The 18,024-nt window shown below is 46.3% G+C and overlaps 1 protein-coding gene across 4 annotated transcripts in view; it reads right to left on the reverse strand.

Moving 5' to 3' along the window:
• Positions 1-18,024, reverse strand: part of mapk12a (mitogen-activated protein kinase 12a) — a 28,986-nt gene that overhangs the window by 5,933 nt on the left and 5,029 nt on the right. For 2 of the 4 annotated variants that reach the window (XM_056599179.1, XM_056599178.1), the window contains exons 12-13: positions 6,799-6,860; positions 6,586-6,659 (exon numbers count right to left, since the gene is read on the reverse strand). In XM_056599179.1, the coding sequence (XP_056455154.1) occupies positions 6,586-6,659; positions 6,799-6,860 (136 nt within the window). Of the gene's footprint in view, positions 1-6,585; positions 6,660-6,798; positions 6,861-15,433; positions 17,233-18,024 lie in introns of those variants that run through there. The other 2 variants (XM_056599180.1, XM_056599182.1) reach the window with 2 other exon arrangements.

An 18,024-nucleotide genomic window follows, 5' to 3' on the forward strand; every position in this document is an offset into this window, starting at 1 on the left:
CACACACACACACACACACACACACACACACACACACACACACACACACACACACACACACACACACACACACACACACACACACACACACACACACACACACACCAATGTTGTCTGCCTGAACAAGACACATGGGGAGCTTCATTTCAGCCCAATAAACTCCTATCAGACAGATCTCAATGTGCTTTGCAGTGGGGCAAACCTGTTCTGGAGTGCATTATGGGGGGCGACAGCAGAAGGAGGAACAGGAGGAGGACTAGAAGGGGAAATTTTCTGTTAAGGAGCTTCTCATCCGGGGACCAAAGTGCTCCTAAAAATAAACCCATGTCCCTGTCCAGATGTGCTTTTCATTAGCAGGGAGGAGGAGAGGTAGCAAGGCGTCTTTACAACAGGAAAGCACAGCATGCACATGTTGTTAGCTTAAGAAAGGGAGGGAAACATTCAAAGTAATGGCAAAAACATTTATTTTCGGAAACCCAAATAGAGGGGAGTTTCAAAGAAGTCTAATAATGAAAGGCCACCGAATTGAACATTGAGCAGAGGAACACCATTTAATCATTCCTGTTCTTGTATGAACTTCTACTTTCAAACGTTGACTCAATTCCTCGGCAGGGACCATCGTGTCCTTTCTTTCAGGACGACCGTCACTTCAAACGCATTAAGACTGAGCGACTGAGATAAGGAAAGGGAAAGTTTGTACCGGACAGGTCGCTCAGTATCAAAGACCTGGCCTCACGCCCGTCACATGAGTCTAACTTTAGTTCAATTTAAGTGAAATCTATCTCAACAAGACTCAACCAACTTTCATTACACCATGTATTTATGAAACACGGTCTGAATGAAATGGCATCCGAGTTTCTATTTCATTCTTTTGACCGTTTTCCATTCCTCTTTAGCAGTCTGCCCCGTCAGCTCCTTCCTCTCGGCGGAGGGCCCAGACATTGGGTTCTCCACAACCCTTTGTTGGTTGTGTTGTTTACCCACCAAGGCTTTATTACGTGGCACTCAAATCACTATGTTCCCCTCAGCTCTCGCCTCTTACACTCCCCCCCCCCAATTCACCATTGCCTACACTCCACTGGTCTGAAACCATAACAGTATTTATTGGAAAAGAACGACTCGATGGGGCAGGCAGGTTTTACCTTTTCTCGTAGCTCTGGTGTTGTCAGCGACCCAGAAGGCAAATCAAATGCCAAAGGTTTCCTCCGTATTGGAGCCAAACGGTAAAACCACCATCCAGCACAAACCCGCCACCCCCCTCCAAAATGCACTGTATGTCCTGTTCTAAAGGGGGCTTAAAGACAAAACAAACACACATCATCTCCCAGCAACATGACAGGATAACCCTCATGCGAGTGTCCGTAATCCAGCTTTAGGTTTCACTCTGTGATCAATTCGGACGGGGGGGTCAAATAAATGGTTAAAACCACCATAGACAAATTACATATAGAATTCCCGAACCCCCTCCCACTCCAACATCAAAATCACAGAAAAAAAACGACATGGACTCAAAAGTCCACGTCCATGTCAGCAAAAGAAGAAGGCCTGGGACTGGGAGTGGCCTGGTAAAGATGTCAACGGCCGGCACATGATGGTGCCTCCCCCAACCTTCATTATTTGGCATGTCCGTATAAATAGCTGCACTGCTGGTGCGGTGAGTGGAACAGTAATCCCCTGATCTTGCCTCTCGCCGGGGCCAAGGCAGTGTTTTTTCGCCGATGCCAGGCCGGCTCCAGATGGCGGGTAGGATATCCGGCCCATCTGCCAGCCCAGAGAAGCACTGCGAGCGGGCGGATTACGGCTTCGCTGACACACTGATCTACTAGCAGCAGCGAGGGCCCTGAACACACACCAGTACTGTACCTACTGTACGATGTATGTCTGGGCCGGAGGGAAAACCAGAGACACAGGAGTGGAAAATGGTGCACACCAAAAGAAAACAAGGAAAGGGGGAAAGTGGAAAATAAAACAAGGAAAGAAAAAAGCAAAAAAAAAAAGACAGACAGATACCAGACATAGAAGACCGACATACAGACAGTGATACAAGAGGGTGGGTATAGGCTTGTAGTAATATGTCTGTGCATGTGTGTGTGTGTGCGTGCGTGCATGCGTATGTGCATGCGTGTGTGCGTACGTGGGTGCGTATGCGTGAGCGTGCTTGTGTGTATAAGCACGTGCGTCTGATTGTGTGTGTGTGTGCGCGCGGGTGTGCGGGTGTGAACAAGCAATAGTCTGTGGCCCGTGTTAGCTCTGGCGCACAGATGTGAAGGGGAGAGTGGACTCAGTGGATGTGGCGACGACGCGCTGTTAAACGAACACACCTGCAGCCTGATCCTTTCCCCCGTCTGATGGGAGGTGTGAAGCAGGGAGGCTGCTCAGAGGTTCGAGGCAGACGGGGGAGGAGTTGGTGCGGAGGAGAAGGGGGGGGGGAGGCTAGGGGAAGGGACTAGCAGGGAAGTGAAGGCGAGCCATTCTGTGTGCCTCCGTGTGTCACACAGTGGGGCTAAGCGGATTAGCCAAACGCCTTTGCCCGGCCTGTCTATGCAGAGCTGTGGAAATCCAACTGTGTTCACAACCCCCACCGTGGACCAACCACCGCTCCCCCCCTCCTTCCCTTCCCGACCCCCCCCTACCAACCTCCCCTTCCCCCGGCTCGGACCAAAGCTGGCATTTAACATAGCTCCGCCCGGCTAAATATGGGGGGCTAGGAAATCTCCTCCTGAAGGATTGGCTCTGGTCTGTCTGGCGTCTCCAGTGTCCAGACACAAAAAAGTAAGAATGGAAGATTGTTAAATGATACTCAAGGTTGGACTGAAAGTTAATGAAGTGCTGGAGACACTTGAGGCAAACAAGGACGGAAAATGATATTCCCAGTGAAGCAGAATAAACTTTAAAATATTAATAATAATATATATTATATAATAATAAAAAATGGCCAACGTGAGAAACCGAACTACCTCAGAGTGCTATTAACCGCCTCAAGCTAATTCCCTGGAATGATGATAATATTGAAATATTAAACACATTTTCAAATTCTCCAAAATACGTCATCCCATGGTGGCTAGCAGCTATTTGCTTGGAACCAGATGCTAGTTGTATTCTGTGGAGACAGACGTGCCTTTAGATCCATCAACACTACGATGACAGGAAGACAGCCGACCGCGCACACACACACCACACACACACACACACACACACACACACACACACACACACACACACACACACACACACACACACACACACACACACACACACACACACACACACACACACACAAGCTAACTGCCGTTTAGCTTATAAAGCCCAAAAATAGCCAACACATTATATTGTCCATCGAGAAGACAGTTGGGAGATTGATGGAAACTGGTCATTGTAGAGAAGGAAGTATGTCAATAGATAGACACAGGAAAAACGATGAGATGAGATTTGCAAAGCCAAAAAAATAAAGGAGTTTTTGCATCCAATAGGGTCAGTGCGATGATGACTAGTGAGTTCATGGGGTCATGCATGTTGAGTCAAGTCGAGTTGGTCTGAGGTAGACTTAAGAGAGAATGACGCGATGAGGACTTCCAGCTGGCCAAGCCGGCCAGCAGCTGTAGCTCGCCCCCGACATGTAGAGGGAAACCAGGGTAAAAATGACGATGGCAAACAGAGCTCCGCCAAAGATCTACCCCCCTGTAGTTCAATTGACCCTATATGGTCATATATGGTCTTCCAAGCAGACACCGAGACATACACAATCGCTGCAGGGCAGACAGGCCGCCCATGACCCGTACCCTACCACTTCAGACATACACAGAGGCACACACACACACATGCACACAAGCACGCAGACACACACACACACACACACACACACACACACACACACACACCCATGCACACATAGATGAAGATGGTCATGGAGAAACAGGGAAAGCAACTAAGGAAAGAAAGAAAGAACTAAAGAATGATGACTTTGGTTTCTTCTTCTTTATGCTACTTTGAAATTGGATTGTATTTACATGTGGCGCAGATCGTTCACATGCAACTACGCAGAAAATCTCTCCATATCAATCCAGAGATCCAGAGATCTGTTGTTGAGCCAGATTTTCCTACTTTCTACGTTTTTATTAGGCCTTTTCCATTCCTCCTGTGCGTCCGCGGTTGCTGTTTTGGCATTGTAGGTGGCCCCCGCCACCAGAGCACGGGGGCCGTGAGTGAGTGGCAGAACCAACCCGACCGTATCCCTGGTCAAAGCTCCGCTGGACGAGGGTCAAAGGGTTATCGTTTTCCACAGGAGCCAGCTCCAATAAATATTGACGCATATCCAGACAAATTAATTAGCGAGCTTCGGTCACATAGGAAACCAGGGGGCTACCATAGGGCATTCGATAGTGCGGATGAAGGGGCGTATTCATCTATTCAAACCTTCTATTCAACGTTCATACTGTGGTTTCCTTTAACTAATTACGCTCAAGTCATCTGCCAGTTGGTCTCTAGGTGTGTGAAACATGCAGAAGGCAATTCAATTCCAAGAATAACTCTTGATTAATTAAATGTGTGAGACAGCTATATTAGGGATAATTCAAATAATGATGAAGGGCTTTTGCTACTGCTGACAACATGTGAATACCCTTGCTCGCTATAGATTGGGAACAAGGAAGCTATAGTACCACCGGGAATCAATGGACGCATGGATTTCCGGCAACCCTGTTGTTTTGGTTTTGGTCATGCGATGACCAGATGTGATTGGACCTGAAACACTGGCTTATTCAACCCCTAACATCACTGCTGTATTTGTATGAGATCACATCAAACACCTTCACGTGTTATTATTCAAACGACAGCAGGAGTCCCATGATCGGTGTGACTGATGGCCCACCAGCTCAACTGCTTACAGCATTACACTTGATGGGTGTTTGTTGTGGACATCTCACAGTGCATTTATCACCATCCAAACATAACTGGACAAGTAGAATGTAGCTGTCGGTCTAGCATTGGGTCAGGAATAAAAATAATAAAAAACATCTAATGTAAGGTTGTTTGGAGCGTGGCTGTTCGGGAATAGGTTGTCTTGTCGTAACCCAACTCGCTGTGGCATACCCCGGTTATGAAGGGTTGTGGGTTTAGAACACAGGAGACTGATAAACCACGTTCCATTAGAGAGGGTCTCTAATCGCATGATGCCATGTGGTGGTCGGCTCTCGTAGGACGTCAGCGCTGTGGAATGACGACTCTAATCCTGACGGTAATATGGCGTGGAGAGAGAGAGAGAGAGAGAGTGGACGGCGCCATGAGTGGGCCTATGAGGGACACACTTAAAGCGGTTCTACCACGCAACATCTCTGATTATAACCAACGTCTGCCCACCTCTCTGACCCCATGTTGTCCTCCGTCTCTTTTTTGTTTTTCTTTCTCTTCAGAAAAATGTAATTGGTGTACACATTCATGATACCAAATGTATGACCCATCACCCTTATGGGCATGTGCTCACCTGTAAATATAAGAGGTAGTATATAGCATCTTCTAATGCAAGCACTTAGCTCATTTTTAAGTCACCTGATAACACAGGACCACTCCCATGCAACTAACATTACGTATCTGCAGAATCAAACAGAAGCCAAAGAGGCCCAGGGCCCTCCTCGGATTCAGGGGTGAGAATGCGTGAACAGCGTGCAGACGAAATACCTCTCGGGTTATTTTCTCCATTAGCCCGTGCTCAGAGTAGGACCGTAAGACTCTGTGGTGCTCAAAAACACGTTGGCATGTGACCTGGGGTCATTTGGCTACCTACCAGCTGTCCCGTTTGAGCACATCCAACTTGTGTGTGTGTGTGTGTGTGTGTGTGTGTGTTTGTGTGTGTCTGTGCATGTATGTGCATGGGCCCTCCGTGTGTAGTGTGTGATCCGGTTTTTGATGGTGAACATTTACATGCTCAGCTGTGGAGCTTTTGTGTTGATTTCCTTTTTGACCTGATTACTGCAGCTCTCCACGATCCACCGGGCAGGGATCTGTGTTAATCAGCTAGCTGCCCTGTCGCATAGGGGATCTGGCAGCCATCTTTAGCATCGTGACAAAGCAGATCAGCAGACCTCATTAGGACCAAAGGAACTGTAAGCTCCGATGGTCACTCCCCCCGTTCCCCCCCACTCCTCTCTTCTGATTACAATCTTTTGATCTTGCTTCTGTTACTTTGTATTTTATGCTATTATAAAACCTCAGGTATGTGGCTCCCTGTCAAATTAATTTCCTTCCGAGTTTCTCTGATGGGTTGTGGTGAGGTTGTGGTCAGGAACAGAATTGACAAGGAGCTATATTACTTGTTTTGTTAGTCTTAAGTGATATTTAGGAGACAAAATGTTGAATGGTGAATCGACTTGAGCAATGGAGGCTGGAAAGCGCTTGAATGCCATGATTCACACGACTCATGTAGGATAATAAATACAGGTCATTGTACAATAAAGAATTGAAGGGAAAAAAGCTGGTAAAAAATATTTACCTGATGTTTTGTGCGTCCTTTGGCCAGTTACATGTTTTAACAGTATTGGTTTAAAATGTGTGCTCTAGAAAAAATAAATATGTGTGATAATCTCATCTTACCTCTGGAGCTGGTAGCCATGTCTGCCACCTTTTGAAAGGCATCTAGAAAAGCCACTGCAGCCAGAATGGTTGTCCTGTGGAACCAAAAGTATGTGCTTACTTCTCAGTGACAGCAGGAAACCATTTGTGCAACCAATAGCCAATATGTTGTTTGGAATCCAAACAAAAAGAAATGGTTGAACTCTACAAAACACGTATTGCATTGTTTCTCACCTGAGTTGAGAGTGCAGTTTTGTGGCTTTGGCACTGAAGTCCTCCCATACAGGATAGGAGCTCTGACAGGAGAAGGAAAAAGAAAATCAGTCAAACCAAATAGACAAGAGGCCGAACACACACCAAACCGAGACTCTTCACACACAAACCGGTCGCCAAAACATCAAGATAACCTTTCAAGACATAACGTTCAAGCTCAACAATGAACTCTTAAATGTCAAGTGACTTCCAGGCATTGGCACTTTGCACTTCTCTTCATAAGTCAAGTTAAGCTCTCTTTATGGATACTATATGTGTTCCCCAAGGCTAGGAATGACTTGAGAGGATTTTACTGTTGGCTGTAGGGTTGGGCATGCAAACACGTAGCCAGTCTGCTCCTCTGTGTTATTACCTGCCTTTGAAGGAGAAACCCAGACTGCAAAAACTGATTTGAGGCGTTAATGTGCGTGGGGCTAGGGTGTGGTGCGTAGTTACAAACACACAGACACACACACACACACACACGCAAGCGTGCTCGTATGTGTCTGGGCAGTGCAAAAGGGGGCAGTTAGCATGCTTTGGCCTTTGAGCAATACAGGGATCAGGTTTTCACCCAGATCATCACCCTACTGCCTGGGGCACTACCAGCGAGTCAGGGAGGGTTTAGGCCCAGGCTGAGCCTATTACCACAGGGCCCGGAAGAGCACTGGGGGAGCGGCCGAGACCAGATCCTCTTCTGCTCTCGCAGACTCGCACAAGGCGAGGAGGAAACCCAAAACAGGCCCGATATTCTCCCTATAAATAGAACGGGGAAATCTGGAAACACTCTGCTTCTGGGTTACTGCTGCGATAACTCCCGAGTTCAGCAATGATAGCCTATCATTTCTGCCTCTAGCCCGGCTGTGATCCCTAGAGCTACAGTGTTCCCTGCCTCCGATGGATTTTTATAGACGATCATCATCTAAAAAGAAAATCTGCAATCTCCCAGTGAACCGCCGGGCCATTCAAGTCTTTACTTGAAATCTAACAGGTGGCTAATTAGCTTGTGTGACCCGCTTCTCCCCAGGAAAGGAGAGTGGCCCTCTGCCAACACAGCTGAATAAGAAGGAGGCTGGGGAGCAAGGGGAGGAATAACACATCCCAGGCAGCCCCTCACAGACATGTAGACGCGCTACCTTAGCCAACCCTCCACCGGCTGCCAAGAGTAGGCAGATAGGGAATAAAGATAGACAGCTACTACTACTACTGTTACTACTACAACTGCAGCAACTACTCCTACTACTACTACTACTCCTTATAATAATAATAATAATAATAATAATAATAATAGCACTTTAATGCTTCTCTTCTCTACTACAATGTGTTTTGATAAGCTACAGAATGTACCTTCCTGAAGTTGGTAATTATGCAGTGCCTTGCTCAAAGGCACGTCAGTGGGGGCGGTACGAAGAACAAGCTCAGTCCTGGTTCACTCCCTGCTGTCCGAACACATCCGTCTCTCTCCCTCCACTTCCTCCCTCTCCTCTTTCTTGCCTTTCCCATTTTACGGCATCCGGGATCAATGTATTGGGAAGTGTAGATCACTGCGGTAGCAGACAATAGTATCGAAACAATGTTGTCCATGGAAAACCGATTCTAGTATTATAATGTATTGAGTGGGATGTGGGGTATGGAGTGTGTCATGTCCATGTACAAGGAGAACAGCCTTCGTCATTGTATGTTTATGTATGCAAGTCTGTACCAGTCTGTATATTTGTCAGTTGTCACACTTGCTTGACATTTGTTGTACACAATGACCAGCCGGACGGGTCACAGAGCCCACTCGACACCCTACATTTAGCTCATTTGCTCAAAGCAAAGTGGAGCAGGCCGGATGCCACGCTTGAATGAGGTCAGATGTCTGTCTCAGACAGTGGACCACAGCACTATGCTGACTAAGGGCTCCAGGCCCTATTCATCTGTGATGCTTATCAATACAGAGGCTGACTCTCTCCTGAGTCTGCCAAGCCTCCCCCAACACACCACCCCTCATCATCGGCATGGTGAACATACACAAAAGAAAAAACGTGTGAAGCCTCCACTTCCGATAGTTTGCCGGCAGCTGTTTTCATTCAACCTTTCACAGACAGAAGTTAACAAACTACTTCATCCATGAATGCATTTGGTTCCGGCGCGGACAGGGCCGATGTGCAAAGATGTAATGATTGATTAAAAGTTTGGAAATGGGATCGGACTCCACTTGTTGTCAACTCTTCATAAGATCAGCCATTGTAGGACTGAAGGCTGCTAAAGAGCTAATGAATACGTTCACACTTTCCATCTGTTGTGGTAAAGACCACCCTGGCCCAACTTACTGCAAACCATCCCCCTTTCGGACACAAACATAACCAGCCATATAGTATACACATACGTACATACACACATACACACATACACACATACATACATGCAGTATGTATTTATATATACATTTATATAAACATACATTTATACATAAACAACATTATACTAATTAATAACAGAGTAGGAAAAAACAACAAATGATAAATCAAACACAAACAATGAATTAGGATAATAAAGTCAAATTGCAACCTAGAATAACAATTGCTATGTTATTCAACTATATCTATGTTATTATACTATATAAAAAAATATTAGGCTACTCCACAAAGCTATTTCGTACACCATACTATCATTGTTTTAGTTTTGTGCCATAGTTTAAACAGGTAATTAAAGCGTAATGGCACCATGAACAATTGTTTGGGTCCAAATTGACAACACTGGTGGAAAACCTGCTGCACAATATGCAAACAGCACAATGGGAAACATGTCTAATGGGACCTGTTTGTCCCGCAGCGTAGTGGGGGAGGATTCGGGGCAGAAACAAAGGCAGTAAAATGCGTTTACTCATCCATGCAATAATAACATCAGGACATTTTTGCCTGGTTTAATTTAGCTTTAGTACCTTCATGTCGTTTACGATGGCCTGAAACAATCCACCAAGGGCTCCGCACTCCTTCTCCACCGACTCCATGTTATCACAAAAAGCGTATGCAAACGATGCCCAAATGTCAAATATTAGAAGTAACCCGGGAACCGATTTTAAAATCAGATGTCACGATTTCTTTCATTCGCCCTTCTTGTTCTTCTCCAACCGCACCAGGCACGAACGGGGGATGCAAGACGCGGACCCACAACCCTAAGCTTGCGTAGCCCAGACAGACAAAAAGAGATCTGCTGCTCAATGGCACCGGGCTTGTCGCTCAGTGCTTTTTTTTTTTTTTGCCTCGGACGCAAATAAGTGATGGAGGGGGACGCGGTAAATCTGCGCGCTACAGCGCCGCTGCGAGGGGGGCACGAAAACACAAACAAAAACGACCTATCTCTTCATAATCTTCGGATAATTACAGCAAATGACGAGGCGAGAAGAACTGGTTGCCCCACGAAAGATGGAAACGGTCGTAGGGTTAAGACGCGGGGGCGCGCTCCGTAGTAGGCTATAGTGGAACAGATGTCTCTCTCCAGAGACTCGCTGTAATTCGATCCATGGGAATCGAAAGGGGGCTGGTCAGTTTTTGTCACATGTAGTGCTGATGGGAGGGACATCCCTCGGACGCAAACAAAAGTGAGCCGGCCTTTTCATTCAAGAGGTCCGCGGCACAAAACTCGAAGCGTCCCCCTGGCTTTTTGACTGTGTGTTGTTTGTGTATTCGCGCACGCGCCCATTAACCGCCCTTTGTCGGCTCGTGATTAGACGTAAACACATGGAGGCAACAGTAGCACGTGCACGTGCTTCCTGTGCACCCCCAATACACATTAACAATCGCCGCTGCTCGACCTCAGAGACTCACTGGGAGATAAAAGTTTAAATACGGCAATAATTTCTTATTCTTGTAGACGGCCATTCATTTTGAGTCATTCATGAATTTAACGAATCATAAATTAAAAAAGGGGGGATTGACCAGGAGATAAATAGAAAAACAGATCAAGTGACAGAGGGAGTGAGAGAGAGGAGGAGGCCTTCAACTTCATCACAAATGGCGAAGATTAGAGGCTAACTAACATTAAGGTCTTTGATATAATTGAGATAAATGGTTTATTGCATAGGTCTATTTGAAAGTCCTGCCCTATAATAGCGTTAATCTCATGCCATTACATCATTTGCATAACTATAATTTAGAACAGATCTAGTTATCCCCCTCATTTGATTGTGGAACTTGACTACTCATTGTAGCCTAATGAAACTCTGAAGCCTGTCATGAGGGAAAGAGTTGAAAAGTGCAGCACAGGCATTACCCAGAATAGAACCAGAATGTCTGTCTGTTACTATTGTAGTGAATAATACAAAAGAGATGCAGTATGAAAATATCCTCCCAAGACATCAGGCTACATGGTGTATAGCGAACTACATAGTTTTGTATTATTATTCTCAAGCTCAGAGACAGGGCCGAAGCCCCTGCCAGGCCCCCGGGAGCCAGCCGCGGGGCCCTTACCACAGAGAAAAACAACCGTAAAAACAGAAAATATCCACAAGAAAAATACTCATGCTCACTGGCAGCTCCCCTCATCACTGCCCTGAGCATCAAAAACACCCCCTCAACCCCCCGAGCTCTGTCATGCACCCCACCACCGAAGCGTGTGCGTCTGCACGAGTTTCCCCTAGTTCAGCAAGGACAGGCTTCAGTACGCGCACAGGGGGAAAAAATGCAAACGTGTCTGTTTCTCCTCTTGCTCGGTATGACTGAAAACAATCTTCCACCGAGCATGAGCCCCGGCAAGCTGGAGAGACTTTAGGAGCCGACGGACGCTTATATAACTGACTTTAAGGGCTTTGACTTTCCTTGGCACATTATTTGTCTGCTGGTGTGTGTGCGATAAATGTCTGTGTTTGTTTTCCAACCCCTTGGCCAGGCTTTATGTGACTCAAAGGGAGTAGGGGGGTGGGTGAAGGGGGTGACGGTTGGAGGGGGGGAGGCAATTTATCTTTCCAACAAAGTACGGTAGGAAACATGACATTTACTCAACACGGAGACCAAATAAGAACTGCGAGGGGAGCTGGAGTCATTGTGCCATTTGAAACAATCGAGCTTCACACAAGTGAAGCATTCAAGTGGCCTTAGCTCATGTCTGTCAAGGCTGTTGTTCATTTACTTTTTTCCATTTACTGTTACTGTGTGATACGACCCAATTCATTTTTAGCTCTCCTTTCGTCCACTTATAGTTCTCGCTATCCTCCAGACGGTCAACGTTTAGGACATGTTGTTCCCTCAACCTTGACCTCCCCCTCCCTCCCCCCCTTCCTCCCGTCTTTAATCCAAATAGCGAGTGAGAGAGCGAGCCGAGAGAAACAGTGGCTGTGATATACTGTGCCCTTTAACCCCAGGGGCCCGACCCCCGGGGCCATGACCGCATGACTCTGCCGGAGCCCCGTGTCCTGCAGCCTTTATATGCCATATGCTGGCGGATAGGACGCCGTCACACCCGGCTTCCCGTACCCGCCACCAGGGGAGGCCGGCGGGGGTGTTCCACTCGACCGTGAAGAACCCATCAGGGTTTTATCACCTCTTGCACTGCTTCAGCCGCGGCTGCAGGACGGAGTGCGTCCTGCAGCCCGCTACATGAGCGGATCCTGACTGTAATGGCTTGCATGAAATACAGCTCACCGCAACGGACGATACAGCAGGGAGGAGAGTGCCCCGGGTGCCGGCTTAGGCAGAGGCCGGGGTGTGACGTTGACAGGTCGATTGTCAGATCGTTAAAGGCGAGCTGTATCCTTGTATTTGTGGTTGCCAGCGTTTTAAAGGCGAAGCTTGGTGGAGGGACAGCGCAAATTAAAAGAATGCTATGCTTTCCCATTCATGTGGGATGAGGCAAGCAAGTGTAGAAGCAACCACATCTACAAAGAAATCGAGCCTCTCCCACTCATGTCATATTCATGGAGTAACACAACAAATCCTCAAAGGCCTGTATTTTATATAGATACATATTATATGGATGGATGTGTGTTTGGATACGGATTGTTGTGTTTGGGAACCAAGGGCCCTGCTCAGTCGATGATTTGAGGTCTTCTACCGACAGACAATGCTACTACATCAGGCAGCATCATGATGTGCACTATGTGCGAGGCATCCGTGAGACCCCACGCCAACACAACAGCGATGGACAGGCAGGCAATCTCAGGCCTAGGCAGTGGTACGCTCCGTCGACTGTGTTTGACAGGATGCTTCTCGGGGAGGAGAGCTAATGAATGTCAATGGCCTCTCCGCATCTTTCACTGCCTCTACTACCCCCCGTTTCCTCTCTTTTCACTTTCCTGTTTACTACAGACACACTTTTCCTTGACAACAACACCCCTCTCCTATTCCAACATTTCCCTCCCTAATAGGTTCTGTCTTTCAAATGACTCTGATCTGATCGCTCCTGTCTCTTCTTTTCTCTCTCTCCCTCATCAGGGGTAGGAATCGCAGGCTCACAGTGCTGAGGCAGGGCGCCCCACCCCCCCAGAGCCTTCGTGGCAGCGCTCACCGAAGGGTGGAGGGTGTGGAGGCTCTCTCCTCTGCGTTGCTACCCAAGGCTCCCTAGCGAGAGCTGCCCACAGGCACCGGGGCTTCTGGAACCAGTAACGGCGCAGGTCACGTGGCACGGAGAGATTGTTGAAAATGAAATGAAGGGAGAGAGATTTGCCACATATCTGTTGGAGGTCTGCGCACACATAGATAGACAGACGGTTCAAGGGAAAGGTACTAATGGTTGATACAAACTGAAAAAACAGACATACAGTTACACATAGATGTATAGTCACACAGACACCAAGCCACGTTTAAATTCGAGTCAAACGTTATCGTCTAGATGAAAGTCCTGTGGAGTGTTTGTGGAGGATGGCTGCTTTAAGCAGCCCCCCCTGGCCCGAGTCCGGCTGATTAGACTCTGGGGCTGAGTGAGGCTGCACACCTGTGGTGCAGTGGGCATTTAAGGCACACAGGTTAAATCAGCCATCAATTCAGATACACAGCATGTCACCCCTACTCTGTCTTCCACAGTTTGCCAATTAACTGGTGTGTACAATAGTCACCCGTGTCCTGTGTGTCGGAGTAGCCCAGCAAAACCACTTGGGTGGCGTAAGGCGGGGTCAACTGCCACAACCTCCCCACAACGCTATAAGCAGTCCAGAGGAAAAACATTGAACACTAATGATACACCTCCAACAAAGTAATGAGTCACTTAAGTAAATTCACCTGAAAACATCATAGGTCTCCAGACTGGGACTGAACCAGGGAAGCTATTCTGAATACTGGAGACATCAATGCAAGACACAGCAGGGTTTCTTACAACACCAGGGGAATGGAGACTGTGAAGGCCCCAGGATTCAACCTGTGAGTCAGCACGAGAACCACACTTCAAATACATGATGTCACTCCAGTTGGTGAGCTCGTGTTCTGAGGAAATGCAGACCGCCGTAGAAGACCATGAGGTCTCCAGATCCAAACGAACCAACCAATCCCCTCGCAGATCCACATCTGGAGTCGAGCACAACAGGATGAACAAGGGGGTAGACAAACAGCAGGCTGTTGTTCCGTAATAAGAGTGTGAGCCTTGTGGACATGCCGTGTGTGGCAGTGAACATAGATCACCAAAATGTCCCTAATGGAGAACATGTTGTCATCTGGACATACTTTATGATTAAATCAAAATGGATTCCTGGACCTTGATTTGATTTCATGCCATCTGATACAGTAATTTAGGGCTACTTGGGGCTACCACCTAATGAAGAGGGATATCATTTGATTTTTGAGGAACGATGTGAATGTGGGGCTTGCTCACATCATTAGCCGAAGCAGTTTGCAATAAGCAGAGACAAGCTAATATAAACAGAAAAGAACGCTACATAGACTTTATCTAGAATTTTCCATCTCATTATTTACTATTCTGAAATTGAAATTCCTCTTGTCATACTTACACACTACATGATTTATCTGCGATTGAACATAAATATCAACCACTGCTGTGATTTGTCTTATTTGGCTTCTACAACATACATATACATACACTATAACCTTTGATGGATCCCAGGTGTTTTTTGAGATTCACCCAAGAACGTGTGAAGTGAACACCCTCAGCATGGAATCATCAGATCTCTTCACGGGCCTCATGCAGACCCATAAAATAAACAGATTGCTGACATTCCTCCTTCTCCAAAAGTAGAGTGACCCCTGGCCGGTCAGTCAAGGGGTTTGGGCATCGTTGCCATTCCACACAGGCTACTCCCCTCACTCCAGTGAGTGCTAGTAGAGTAATGCATCCGCACATGGCTGTACAACTGCTTATACACTGGCATGCACATGAGAAGTGTGTGTGTGTGTGTGTAACCGCTTATATATTGCTATGCTTGTGAGATATATAATGTGTGTAGTTGTGTGTGTGTGTGTCAGTGTATGTGTATGTGTATGTGTGTGTGTATGTGTGTGTGTCAACAGGAAATGCGCATCTCAAAATCCACCAGGCTCTGAAAATAAACCACAGGGTTGACAGACGAGACATCGGCAGGCCCTCCCCCCCACAGGAGGGATTGGGGAGGGCGGAGGGGTCCATCCATGTGCTTCTGGTGTATCTTAGGGTGGGTGGGGGGTGGGAAGGCTGCTGGTGAATGTGTGACCAAAAAGAAAAGGGCTTTTCTCTTGTTTTCCTATCTGCAGCTAGAACGGTTTGACTTCTGGCTGACACTTGGGCCAGCCACCCCAGAGCAGGGAGGCCGAGGGGAGGACAGCCCCACCGCACACCCAGGGTTCAGGACACCCTGGCCACGCTCAGATAGGAAATCACATCCCCTCTGTGGGTCAACTGTGGAAGTCCAACTCTCTGGAGGCCTCTCTGGAGGGATGAGCTTGTTTTGGGGGGGGGGGGACAATCCATTTCTCCCTAGAATGTCTTCAACAGCTGTCAAAGCAGTGGCTTGACCCGACATGGACCGCAGGAATAAACACGGTGATTGTATCCTTGACGAACTAAAATTTAAGGATTAGCACATAAACAACTACTCCCAACTAACCAAACTAGCACTGCATAAAGTAGCCTTGTGAAACCGTCGTGATCTCGTGAGGTCACATTCCGTTTCTCCCTGCAGATCGGTGAGGCCTCAATCCGGTGGAAAGCCTTTTCCAGAAAAGTTAAAATGCCAGGATCAATCAGCGCTCGAGGTTACGCCACATTAAGTCTGCCAATTTAAAAAATCAATGGCAGTGCCCAAGGAAAGTGTAGCAAACAAAACCGTTTTTATTCAAAGTACATTTATCTGGACTGGCAAGAGCCAAGACAACACACGCGTCACTCGAATGGAACAATCTTCAAAAAGTCTTTGACCGTATTGGGATATCAATTGCTTCCCAGGCAAGGCCAGACTGAAATTCATCATGAAACCAAAACATGAATAACAGGACTGTCTAACGAGGCTATACATAAATAGGATCTATTAAGAGCAATAGGACCACAGTGTGTCACCTAGTGTGTCTATTTGCCTCCAACTACTGTTCAGCGGAGTGTGTTACAGAGACATTTATAATCTACAGTGCAATGTTTCCATGTTTTATTATCCACGTTGAAAGTTCTAGTTGTAAATAAACACAGTGAATCTAGAAACAATTATTCACATGGAACATTTGATTATTTAAAAAAGAGCAATTAAAAAAAAGACAATCTTTGGTGTATGTACAGAATCAATAAATGTGCGTAACATGTGCAAAATTTGTTTTATGGCCTCTGCTCTTATCCCAGCATTATTCTTATTAAGTATATTGGATGAATGCACATTACCACTAGTACAAGTAAAGCTCATCCACACTTGATGCATACGTGTGCAAACGTACCAGGTTCCCTCCCAAATCCCTCACTCAGGTCAGTATTTCTTAAAGACACAGGGGAAATTATCAATAGTTTAATTAATAAAGCTTGTACTATCTTTGTATAACAAGACCAACTTTCAAAACCCAAAGAAAATCGGCCAAAAAAGCGATGTATGTGATTTGATGCATCAAATCACATACATGATTTGATACAGTGGTCGCGAGTGGTCGTACTTGCATTTTTTGAAGTGTACAAAAATGATAAACAGTTCTGTAACTGAGCTATTCATGGCTTTGCAGGCTTCTACAGGATTCAGTAAATCGACATACTGGAGAGTACCCAAGATTGGATGTCACAGACACACAACCACAATGGCAAATATCATTGCAGTCTAAAGCCCTCGTAGCAAAATCCAGGTGTGTGTGTGTGTGTGTGTGTGTGTGTGTGTGTGTGTGTGTGTGTGTGTGTGTGTGTGTGTGTGTGTGTGTGTGTGTGTGTGTGTGTGTGTGTGTGTGTGTGTGTGCGTGTGTGTGGTATATATATATACATTTTACAGTGAGGTTTCCCTGGACTCCATAACCACGGGCTTGAAAGTCAAAATCTCTGTGAATGTGTGACCTAAGGAAAAACACAGATGACAGCAAAAACAGATGATCAGAACCCGTGGAAAAACTAGACCGCTCATGAAGACAGACAGATCTGCCAAAAATAGCAGCTTACATTCCTCCCAGCCTTGGCAACTGTGCGAAACCTCACCGACATCTCAATCCCTTTCAGTTCATGTGTTTGTACTTTGTTTATGATTTGTTCTTGTTTTTTTGCTCGATAGAGCTTAACACAGAGTATATTATTGAGCCGAGTCCAAAAGCAAATGGGATCCATGAAAGGAAAGATGTTAACACTCTTGGGCGAGGGAATTCAATCTTCCTATAAGTAAAATAATATTAGAGCAAATATTATTGTTATCCCTCCTCTTCAAAAGGCCTTAAAGATAGGGTAGGCAATTTATTTTAGAAGCATAATTTGTAAACGCTATCTTTAGAACCCGAACGTCCGCAATCAATAAATCTAACACATTCACAGAAAACATTTAATAATCAGTTTCTGTGGCTATCCTAGGCCTGTAATAAGCCTGTCCATTAATTTCATTCGGCCTGAATGAGATGATTTGATGATATACTTGTTTGTTTACTCGTCTATCTACCTACCGACCTACCCGGCAACCTGCGCAGATTCTCCCAATAAACTCCTTATACATGACCGGAGTCTTCCCCAAGAAGAGGCAGACCTTTTGCCGAGGCTACTGAGCTAGTCATGTGTTCTGGGTGAATGGCTTTGGAGAGAGGCCTGAAGGGAGTTGTGGGATGTTTCATGTCTAATAGTTAAAAAATCAACCGTTTCTGGCCGGTT

The sequence above is a fragment of the Gadus chalcogrammus genome, chromosome 9 (genome assembly GCF_026213295.1).
Source record: "Gadus chalcogrammus isolate NIFS_2021 chromosome 9, NIFS_Gcha_1.0, whole genome shotgun sequence".
In the NCBI taxonomy this organism is placed as follows: Eukaryota; Metazoa; Chordata; class Actinopteri; order Gadiformes; family Gadidae; genus Gadus; species Gadus chalcogrammus.